Genomic DNA, 12272 nt, shown 5'->3' on the forward strand with positions numbered 1-12272 from the left:
ACAAGGAGGGAGCTCAAGTCAACATCACCGCTTTATTGATAGACACAGTAAAGCATTTTATAATACAGTAGTAAGGCATATATTTGGTGGAATTTGATATGTTGTGAAACAGATGAGTTATTGAAAAAGATGGATAATAAAACTCCAGGGCTAGAAATGAATAACGCAGCGTATTGGATTAATGAATCATTATCTTTGATCATGCTGCTATACCATGGTGCCAAAACAAATACAAAGCTGTTGTCATGAAACTAGAATATAATCATGAAGAATACCTTCAATTGGTTGGATTTTAAATAAGCATGGGAATATTTAATCAACTGTGATCTCACACACACTGATAACGCCCCCACACCATGCAATTCCATAAAGGAACACACAAATAAAAGAAAACAAATGCATTATCACACAGAAGATCAACTCTAGTCTGTCCAGGATGGATAACAGTAGTGCACCCTGGTCCAGTTGTCTGACATTTCCTTTCTATGTCTTAATGAACCGCTGAGGACACTACAGTGTATGTATCTGAACACATTCAGATTGGAGGGAGTCATTCCATTTCAGAACATGGATGGGTTCTTTAAGATGGCATCCAACTACGCTGAGGACACTACAGTGTATGTATCTGGAGGGAGTCATTCCATTTCAGAACATGGATGGGTTCTTTAAGATGGCATCCAACTACAGTAGAATATTTTCTGCACCTTCCTAGGAAGGGAAACGGGATGGATCAGAATGAAAAAGAATGTGAAAGTTGGGTTTCGACCAATTAAAACGAGGTAGAGCTTGCATTACTGGGCGTTCTAGAATCATACACTTGTATCTTAAAACACTCCCAATCACACTAGGAGAGAACTCAGATCAAATCAAATAGATTTCAAATCAATAAAATCATCTCAGGATTACAACCAGCTGAATGTCACACTACTGTAGCTCTATTTTAAATGGTATTCAATTCAAATTCAATTCCATAATCCTACAAAACCACTATGAATAGGTATTAAAACAACACTATTACTTTCTTTCTGTCAGTGTTAAAGGCCCAATCCTTAATTTGAAAAACAACAATAACGGCTGTTAATATCCCAGTTTGGACCTTTCAGTATGTGCTTTATGGGTCCTCATGGTAGATTCAACACATAGGAGTGGACCAGAGCTCTATGGGTCCTCATGGTAGATTCAACACATAGGAGTGGACCAGAGCTCTATGGGTCCTCATGGTAGATTCAACACATAGGAGTGGACCAGAGCTCTATGGGTCCTCATGGTAGATTCAACACATAGGAGTGGACCAGAGCTGCGGTGAATGCAGGCAAAGGGCATAGCATCATATTATGATCATCAAACAGACACTACTAAAGAAAAAGATGACCTATGACCTATGGATGGATGGTTTGATAAACAACATCAGCCCAAAGCAAAAGCTATAATGCAATGTGGAAAATAGATTACCTTCACACACACATGTCACACACACGTCACACACACATCCTTGCGTACCAAGACACACACAAACGTGCATACATACACACAGTCAGTCTCTACGCTGAAAGGGTACAGGACGACTGCATTGCCTTTACAGTATATCGTATTTTGTTGTTATAATAAACATAGTTTTGTAATATAAAGCACCCTTATGTTTACAATCTTTCTTTTCGATACAAATGTTGTGAAATGCGCTCCATACAAACAAATGGAAATACGTTCACAAGATTTACACATACTTTTTCTTTCTCTTATTTTTTATACAATTGCATAGAAGTTTAAAAACCTGCCTTTTGTTAATAAAACCATGTTCAATACCTTTAAGAAACTACTGAAATCTACAAGTTTTGTAATGCTGATCCTTCACAAAAATATATGTATTTTTCTCTTTGTAAACGTGTCCAATCCAGTTGTTTTGACTAGAAAAGCATGCGGGGGGGGGGGGGGGGGGCCTCGTCTGCCGCTACTCGCCACTCTGTTCGTCCGTCATCACGTTGACCAATGACTCCATGGCTCGACCCAGGTCATCTGCCATGTGGAACAGACTGCCTACACTCAGTCCTGGAGAGGAGGGACAGAAGGAACCGTCAGGCGGACTAACAGACACACACTCTCATTATTAAACACTCATGAATGCATATCTTAAAATACTAAAGTAAACAATCCCACCCCCTCAAACAAACACAAAATACACCAAGAAATATGAGAGATAGAGAGGAATAGAGAGGAATAGGGAAGAGGAATAGGGAAGAATAGAGAGGAATAGAGAGGAATAGGGAAGAGGAATAGAGAGGAATAGAGAGGAATAGAGAGGAATAGAGAGGAATAGGGAAGAATAGAGAGGAATAGAGAGGAATAGGGAAGAGGAATAGAGAGGAATAGAGAGGAATAGGGAAGAGGAATAGAGAGGAATAGAGAGGAATAGGGAAGAGGAATAGAGAGGAATAGAGAGGAATAGAGAGGAATAGGGAAGAGGAATAGAGAGGAATAGAGAGGAATAGGGAAGAGGAATAGAGAGGAATAGAGAGGAATAGGGAAGAGGAATTAGAGAAGAGGAATAGAGAGGAATAGAGAGGAATAGAGAGGAATAGGGAAGAGGAATAGAGAGGAATAGAGAGGAATAGAGAGGAATAGAGAGGAATAGGGAGGAATAGAGAGGAATAGAGAGGAATAGAGAGGAATAGAGAGGAATAGAGAGGAATAGGGAAGAGGAATAGAGAGGAATAGAGAGGAATAGAGAGGAATAGGGAAGAGGAATAGAGAGGAATAGGGAAGAGGAATGAAATAGAGAGGAGAGAAGAGGAGGGAGAACTGGCCAGGAGAGGAGGGTACAGTAGACGGGGCTGGTGACCCCACTGACCTCTCATTGGTTTCCCCTTCGACCTCCTGGGTCACAGACACAGAACAGGGAAGAAGGAAATAAAGAGAAAGGAGGGAACAATCAGAGGACTGAGAGGAAAAGGGTCCATGTACTTCAAGAGGTCAGTCAAAGTGTAGAATTAATAACCGTAGTCAAGATGAGCCACTGAGGCTGATCCTACTGTTTAGATCATTAGGAGAATGAACCGCCTGGACTGTAGTTCTAATATGAGGTGATGTGTGCATCTATGGAAATTGCTTGAGTGAGTAGGATGTCCGTGTGTGTGTGTGTTTGTGTGCGTGTCTGTGTGTGTGTGTGCGTCCTACCTTGGCTGTGTGGGAAGGAGTTGTTCAGCTGCTCCATCACCTCCTCTAGCCCCAATGCATCTTGGGACGGACTCGACAGCTCATCGTCACCTACAGCAAAGAAAATGATTACAACCAGTCCAGAGATGACTTCAGGTCAGTACAAAGACTTCATACGGAAACGTATTTTTAAAACCAGTATAGCATCAACCGGACCATAGCGTCCCAAAATATGACATAACACTGTAACAACCAGTCTGGTCCAGTGGGCTCATAGCTGGTGATATTGTGCTGAGTGGAGTTCCAGTCTCACCCATGGTCTCTGTAGTCTGGCTGCCTGCTACACGCATCAGAGGCAGACTGGTGTCAGAGCGCTGGGACGAGGTGGAGGGAGAGGACAGGGCTGTACCGTTCACCTTGGAGTCAGTCTGGAGACAGACACAGGCATTATCCCTCACACTCACCAGTCTGGAGACACAGGCATTATCCCTCACACTCATCAGTCTGGAGACAGACACAGGCATTATCCCACACACTCATCAGTCTGGAGACAGACACAGGCATTATCCCTCACACTCATCCGTTTGGAGACAGACACAGGCATTATCCCACACACTCATCAGTCTGGAGACAGACACAGGCATTATCCCACACACTCACCAGCCTGGAGACAGACACAGGCATTATCCCACACACTCACCAGTCTGGAGACAGACACAGGCATTATCCCACACACTCACCAGTCTGGAGACAGACACAGGCATTATCCCACACACTCATCAGTCTGGAGACAGACACAGGCATTATCCCACACACTCATCAGTCTGTAGACAGACACAGGCATTATCCCACACACTCACCAGTCTGGAGACAGACACAGGCATTATCCCACACACTCATCAGTCTGGAGACAGACACAGGCATTATCCCTCACACTCATCAGTCTGGAGACAGACACAGGCATTATCCCACACACTCACCAGTCTGGAGACAGACACAGGCATTATCCCACACACTCATCAGTCTGGAGACAGACACAGGCATTATCCCTCACACTCATCAGTCTGGAGACAGACACAGGCATTATCCCTCACACTCATCAGTCTGGAGACAGACAAAGTATATATACAAAAGTATGTGGACATGTATAAAATCAAGCACACAACCATGCAATCTCCATAGACAAACATTGGCAGTAGAATGGCCTTAATGAAGAGCTCAGTGACTTTCAATGTGGCACCATCATAGGATGCTACCTTTCCAACAAGTCAGTTCGTCAAATTTCTGCACTGCTAGAGCTGCCCCTGTCAACTGTAAGTGCTGTTATTGTGAAGTGGAAACATCTAGGAGCAACAACGGCTCAGCCGGGAAGTGGTAGGCCACACAAGCTCACAGAATGGGACCGCCGAGTGCTGAAGCGCTTAGCGTGTAAAAATCATCTGTCCTCGGTTGCAACACTCACTACCGAGTTCCAGCACAAGAACTGTTCGTCGGGAGCTTCATGAAATGGGTTTTCATGGCCGAGCAGCCGCACACAAGCCTAAGATCACCATGCGCAATGCCAAGAGTCGGCTGGAGTGGTGTAAAGCTCGCCGCCATTGGACTCTGGAGCAGTGGAAACGCATTCTCTGGAGTGATGAATCATGCTTCACCATCTGTCATTCCAACGGACAAATCTGGGTGTGGTGGCTGCCAGGAGAACGCTACCTGCCCCAATGCATAGTGCCCACTGTAAAGTTTGGTGGAGGACGAATAATGGTCTGAGACTGTTTTTCATGGTTCGGGCTTCGCCCCTTAGTTCCAGTGAAGGAACAGCATACAATGACATTATAGACGATTCTGTGTTTCCAAATTTGTGGAGAAGGCCCTTTCCTGTTTCAGAATGACAATGCCCCCATGCACAAAGCAAGGCCCATACAGAAATGGTTTGTCGAGATTGGTATGGAAGAACTTGACTGGCCTGCACAGAGCCCTGACCTTAACCCCATTGAACAACTTTGGGATGAATTGGAACGCTGACTGCAAGCCAGTCCTAATAACCCAACATCAGTGTCCAAACTCACTAATGCTCTTGTGGCTGAATGGAAGCAAGTCCCCGCAGCAATGTTCCAACATCTAGTGGAAAGCCTTCCCAGAAGAGTGGAGGATGTTATAGCAGCAAAGAGGGGACCAACTCCATATTATGGAATGAGATGTTCAACGAGCAGGTGTCCACATACTTTTGGTCATGTAAGACAGACAGACATTATAACTGGTTTTGGACTCTGTGTGTGCTTTCTGTATACTGTGTGTGTGTGTGTATACTGTATGTACATTTACATTTTTACATTTTAGTCATTTAGCAGACGCTCTTATCCAGAGCGACTTACAGTAGTGAATGCATACATTTCATACGTTTTTTTCTCCGTACTGGTCCCCCGTGGGAATCGAACCCACAACCCTGGCGTTGCAAACACCATGCTCTACCAACTGAGCCACACATGTGTGTACTTTCTGTATACTGTGTGTGAAAGTATGTATACTGTATGTCTATGTATACTGTGTGTGTCTGTGTACCTTCTGTATACTGTGTGTGTGTGTGTATTGTGTGTGTGCATTTATACTAGAGGTCGACCGATTATGATTTTCCAACGCCGATACCGATTATTGGAGGACCAAAAGGCCGATACCAATGAATCGGCCGATTTAAAAAAAAATGTTTTTGTAATGATGACAATTACAACAATACTGAATGAACACTTATTTTAACTTAATATGATACATCAATAAAATCAATTTAGCCTCAAATAAATAATGAAACATGTTCAATTTGGTTTAAATAATGCAAAAACAAAGTGTTGGAGAAGAAAGTAAAAGTGCAATATGTGCCATGTAAAAAAGCTAACGTTTAAGTTCCTTGCTCAGAACATGAGAACATATGAAAGCTGGTGGTTCCTTTTAACATGAGTCTTCAATATTCCCAGGTAAGAAGTTTTAGGTTGTAGTTATTATAGGAATTATAGGACTATTTCTCTCTATACGATTTGTATTTCATATACCTTTGACTATTGGATGTTCTTATAGGCACTTTAGTATTGCCAGTGTAACAGTATAGCTTCCGTCCCTCTCCTCGCTCCTACCTGGGCTCGAACCAGGAACACATCGACAACAGCCACCCTCGAAGCAGCGTTACCCATGCAGAGCAAGGGGAACAACTACTCCAAGTCTCAGAGCGAGTGACGTTTGAAACGCTATTAGCGCGCACCCGCTAACTAGCTAGCCAATTCACATCGGTTACACCAGCCTAATCTCGGGAGTTGATAGGCTTGAAGTCATAAACAGCACAATGCTTGAAGCATTGCGAAGAGCTGCTGGCAAACGCACAAAAGTGCTGTTTGAATGAATGCTTACGGGCCTGCTGGTGACTACCACCGCTCAGTCAGACTGCTCTATCAAATCATAGACTTAATTATAACATAATAACACACAGAAATACGAGCCTTAGGTCGTTAATATGGTCGAATCCGGAAACTATCATTTCGAACACAAAACGTTTATTCTTTCAGTGAAATACGGAACCGTTCTGTGTTTTATCTAACGGGTGGCATCCCTAAGTCTAAATATTCCTGTTACATTGCACAACCTTCAATGTTATGTCATAATTAATTACGGCCTTTGTTAGGAATAAATGAGCCAGGCGGCCCAAACTGCTGTATATACCCTGACTGCTTGCACGGAACGCTAGAGAAGTGACACAATTTCCCTAGTTATAAGAAATTCATGTTAGCAGGCAATATTAACTAAATATGCAGGTTTAAAAATATATACTTGTGTATTGATTTTAAAGAAAGGCATTGATGTTTATGGTTATGTACATTGGTGCAACGACAGTGCTTTTTTCGCAAATGCGCTTGTTAAATCAACACCCGTTTGTCGAAGTAGGCTGTGATTCAATGAGAAATTAACAGGCACCGCATCGATTATATGCAACGCAGGACACGCTAGATAAACTAGTAATATCATCAACCATGTGTAGTTAACTAGTGATTATGTTAAGATTGATTGTTTTTTATAAGATAAGTTTAATGCTAGCTAGCAACTTACCTTGGCTTCTTGCTGCCCTCGCGTAACAGGTAGTCAGCCTGCCACGCAGGCTCCTCGTGGAGTGCAATGTAAGGCAGGTGGTTAAAGCGTTGGACTAGTAACCGGAAGGTTGCAAAAACGAATCCCCGAGCTGACAAGGTGAAAATCTGTCGTTCTGCGCCTGAACAAGGCAGTTAACCCACTGTTCCTAGGCCATCATTGAAAATAAGAATTTGTTCTTAACTGACTTGTCTAGTTAAATAAAGGTGTATAAAAAAAATAAAAAAATAATAATAATAATACCAACAACAACAAAAAAAAAATCGGCAAATCGGTATCCAAAAAATACCGATTACCGATTGTTATGAAAACTTGGAATCGGCCCTAATTAATCGGCCATTCCGATTAATTGGTCGACCTCTAGTGTATACTGTGTGTATACTGTGTATACTGTGTGTGTACTGTGTGTATACTGTGTGTATAGTGTGTGTGTGTACTGTGTGTGTTTTAGTACCTGTTCCAGTAGCTGTCTGAGCCGGTGTAGCTGTGACTCCAGTTGTTTGTTATGGTCCTCCAGGATCTGCATGCGAGCCTCCAGCCGTCCTTTGTGCTGCCTCAGCAGTTTGGCCTCAGCGATCAGCTCGGCGTCCCGTGGGCTCTGGGGCGAAGCGGGCAGCATCTCCGGGGGTGAGGGGAGCGGGGACAGACCCTTGTGGTCGTGGGCCTTCTTCAACTTGTCATACTCTGCCTGTAGCTTCCTGAGAGGGAGCGGACAGTGGTTAAGAGCGTTGGGCCAGTAACCGAAAGGTCACTGGTTTGAATCCCCGAGCCGACTAGGAGAAAAATCTGTTGATGTGTCCTTGACTGACATGTACACAACGGGACTCAGCTCGAGCCTGAAATCCAGAACCTGTTTCCTAACATTCCACTCTGTGATATGCCAAGGAGTTGAATATTAACTCAAACAGACTGGTACCCAGGCTAACTCAGCTCAGTCTAGTCAATTAATCCCTCAATCAAATGATTTTGTATCTTTTTTACAACAACATCAGTCACAAAGTGCTTTACAGTAACCTGGCCTAGATCCAAAAACCTCACTATCAACTCTGTTTCCACTAGTTACCACAGCCACAAAGTCAAAATTGGCTATAATATCGTCAAATTTCATGATTCAAAAAAAATCCTTTTAGGTTTTAATTTAAGGTTAAGCATAAGGTTAGCAGTGTGGTTGTGGTTAGGGTTAGGTTTAAAATTAGATGTATATTTTTTAAATAGGTGGGGTTTATGACTTTGTGGCTGTGGTAACTAGTGATAACCTATCAACCCACAAGACAACTGTAAAGCGACTGTCTGACACAACTGTAGAATCGTCTGGATCCAACATGGACGCTCGATGGTGAAGCTTGTCTACATCACTTCTGTGTTGGGATCAGTTGGTATGAATGTGTCACACTGTTCCCCTCACCTGTTGTCTGACTCCAGGTCGTTGAGCACCCGCTCCAGCTCCCCCTTCTCCTCACTCTCCATGGAGATGAGGATCTGGGCGGGGCTGCGTGGCTGACTGAGGGGAGAGCCCTGGTTCAGACTCTGACAGTAGTGCTGAATCAGCAGGTGTTCATCATCACTACAGTGATAGAAGGAGGGAGGGAGAAGGAGAGAGGGAGAGGAGAGAGGGGGACATACACACAGAGAGAGGTTGCTATTAGCTGCCAGTCACACCTAACAGCCTCACAACGGCCAGCCAGTCAACTAACAACATTCATTTTCAGTGCCACAGAGACAGAGAGACAGAGAGACAGAGAGCCAGAGAGCCAGAGAGACAGAGAGCCAGAGAGACAGAGAGCCACAGAGACAGAGAGACAGAGCCACAGAGACAGAGAGACAGAGAGCCAGAGAGCCAGAGAGCCACAGAGACAGAGAGCCAGAGAGACAGAGAGACAGAGAGCCAGAGAGCCAGAGAGCCACAGAGACAGAGACAGAGACAGAGAGACAGAGCCACAGAGACAGAGAGACAGAGAGGAGCCAACCAGCTATAAATTGACACATTTACCACAGATTGTTGTTCAGTATTCAAGTATATTTCATTCAATTCAATGTTCAATTATCCACTCTGACAAATACATATCCTTTGAGATGTAGAGCTGTTGGCTTGGGGGTAGGGTTAAAGTTGTGATATCATTAACCTGTTGGCTTGGGGGTAGGGTTAAAGTTGTGATATCATTAACCTGTTGGCTTGGGGGTAGGGTTAACGTTGTGATATCATTAACCTGTTGGCTTGGGGGTAGGGTTAACGTTGTGATATCATTAACCTGTTGGCTTGGGGGTAGGGTTAAAGTTGTGATATCATTAACCTGTTGGCTTGGGGGTAGGGTTAAAGTTGTGATATCATTAACCTGTTGGCTTGGGGGTAGGGTTAAAGTTGTGATATCATTAACCTGTTGGCTTGGGGGTAGGGTTAAAGTTGTGATATCATTAACCTGTTGGCTTGGGGGTAGGGTTAAAGTTGTGATATCATTAACCTGTTGGCTTGGGGGTAGGGTTAAAGTTGTGATATCATTAACCTGTTGGCTTTGGGGTAGGGTTAAAGTTGTGATATCATTAACCTGTTGGCTTGGGGGTAGGGTTAAAGTTGTGATATCATTAACCTGTTGGCTTGGGGGTAGGGTTAACGTTGTGATATCATTAACCTGTTGGCTTGGGGGTAGGGTTAAAGTTGTGATATCATTAACCTGTTGGCTTGGGGGTAGGGTTAACGTTGTGATATCATTAACCTGTTGGCTTGGGGGTAGGGTTAAAGTTGTGATATCATTCTGGCTGTACTGTTGATGGTGAAAATGCAGACAGTAATGGAATAGTTTCAATTCAACATATCCAGCATGTGCTGGGCTCTCTCTCTGTATCTATCTCTCTCCTCTCTCTGTGTGTCTGTCTGTGAATAGTCGTAATAATACCAGGTATCCCACTTATCAGTCACTCAAACCTTAAGCCTCTAACGCTTGTTCTGCGCTCTGAGAAAGGACTTATCAAATATATGTTAAGAAAGCTGTCGTGTGACCAGACAGGGATTGGAGGAAGATTTATGAAAGCAGCCAATGATAGAAGAACATCCACTGATGATTCTCTATAGTTCACTGATAAAAGCCTGACAGGACAACATTGTATTTGGATTGTTCCCAATAGATGGTCTATAGATGGTCAATAGATGGTCTATAGATGGTCTCTAGATGGTCTCTAGATGGTCTCTAGATGGTCTATAGATGGTCTATAGATGGTCTATAGATGGTCAATAGATGGTCTATAGATGGTCTATAGATGGTCTATAGATGGTCAATAGATGGTCAATAGATGGTCTATAGATGGTCTATAGATGGTCTATAGATGGTCTATAGATGGTCCATAGATGATCTATAGATGGTCAATAGATGGTCAATAGATGGTCTATAGATGGTCTATAGATGGTCTATAAATGGTCTGTAGATGGTCTGTAGATGGTCTGTAGATGGTCTATAGATGGTCAATAGATGGTCTATAGATGGTCTATAGATGGTCTATAGATGGTCAATAGATGGTCAATAGATGGTCTGTAGATGGTCAGTAGATGGTCTGTAGATGGTCTGTAGATGGTCAATAGATGGTCTATAGATGGTCTATAGATGGTCAATAGATGGTCAATAGATGGTCTATAGATGGTCAATAGATGGTCTATAGATGGTCAATAGATGGTCTATAGATGGTCAATAGATGGTCTGTAGATGGTCTGTAGATGGTCAATAGATGGTCTATAGATGGTCTATAGATGGTCAATAGATGGTCTGTAGATGGTCAATAGATGGTCATTAGATGGTCTATAGATGGTCAATAGATGGTCTATAGATGGTCAATAGATGGTCTATAGATGGTCTATAGATGGTCAATAGATGGTCTATAGATGGTCTGTAGATGGTCAATAGATGGTCAATAGATGGTCTGTAGATGGTCTATAGATGGTCTATAGATGGTCCATAGATGGTCCATAGATGGTCCATAGATGGTCTATAGATGGTCCATAGATGGTCCATAGATGGTCCATAGATGGTCTATAGATGGTCTATAGATGGTCTATAGATGCTCAAAATGCAACTTTGTTGATATTCAACGGCGTGCTCTGTTTAGTGGATAGTTAGTTTAACAGTTTGTGTGATAGTTAGTTTAACAGTTTGTGTGATAGTTAGTTTAACAGTTTGTGTGATAGTTAGTTTAACAGTTTGTGTGATAGTTAGTTTAACAGTTTGTGTGATAGTTAGTTGAACCTTTAAAACCATCCGTAGGAGACTCTCCAAGCGTTACCCATGACTGCTCTAGACAGAACCCACCTCACAGAGACAACACAGCTTCATACGTAACCCACTGAGCCAATTCACAAAGCAAGCCAATCAACGACAGGATTGAAAGAGGAAGGGGTGGGCTCACATGCTCTCATTGGGTGAGATACTGTCATTCAGATAAGATCCATTACGGTTCTCCATTTCAGCTAACCTGTGGGGGGGAGACACATTCATTTCACTAGTCACATTCCACTCATTTCACTACCATTAGTACAGAAGGAGCAGCACTGTCCAGGGCAATTCAGTGGTAGACCCTGGACTCTGGGCTGAATACCATCTCTATTGTTCCAGGACAATTCAGTGGCAGACCCTGGACTCTGGGCTGAATACCATCTCTATTGTTCCAGGACAATTCAGTGGTAGACCCTGGACTCTGGGCTGAATACCATCTCTATTGTTCCAGGACAATTCAGTGGCAGACCCTGGACTCTGGGGTGAATACCATCTCTATTGTTCCAGGACAATTCAGTGGCAGACCCTGGACTCTGGGGTGAATACCATCTCTATTGTTCCAGGACAATTCAGTGGCAGACCCTGGACTCTGGGGTGAATACCATCTCTATTGTTCCAGGACAATTCAGTGGCAGACCCTGGACTCTGGGCTGAATACCATCTCTATTGTTCCAGGACAATTCAGTGGCAGACCCTGGACTGAATACCATCTCTATTGTTCCAGGACAATTCAGTGGCAGACCC

General features: G+C 43.4%; 1 protein-coding gene across 4 annotated transcripts in view; it reads right to left on the reverse strand.

Annotated features, from left to right (window-relative positions):
• Positions 1-20: 20 nt before the first annotated feature.
• The window catches only part of LOC115188724 (dystrophin-like), a 109065-nt gene continuing 96813 nt past the window's right edge, over positions 21-12272 (reverse strand). For all 4 annotated transcript variants that reach the window (XM_029747476.1, XM_029747475.1, XM_029747479.1 and 1 more), the window contains 6 exons: positions 11662-11727; positions 8678-8836; positions 7727-7970; positions 3464-3578; positions 3172-3261; positions 21-2046 (listed from right to left, as the gene is read on the reverse strand). In XM_029747476.1, coding sequence (XP_029603336.1) covers positions 1949-2046; positions 3172-3261; positions 3464-3578; positions 7727-7970; positions 8678-8836; positions 11662-11727 — 772 coding nt within the window. In that variant the 3' untranslated portion in view covers positions 21-1948. The remainder of the gene's footprint in view (positions 2047-3171; positions 3262-3463; positions 3579-7726; positions 7971-8677; positions 8837-11661; positions 11728-12272) is intronic.

The sequence above is a fragment of the Salmo trutta genome, unplaced genomic scaffold (assembly GCF_901001165.1).
Source record: "Salmo trutta unplaced genomic scaffold, fSalTru1.1, whole genome shotgun sequence".
Classification (NCBI taxonomy): Eukaryota; Metazoa; Chordata; class Actinopteri; order Salmoniformes; family Salmonidae; genus Salmo; species Salmo trutta.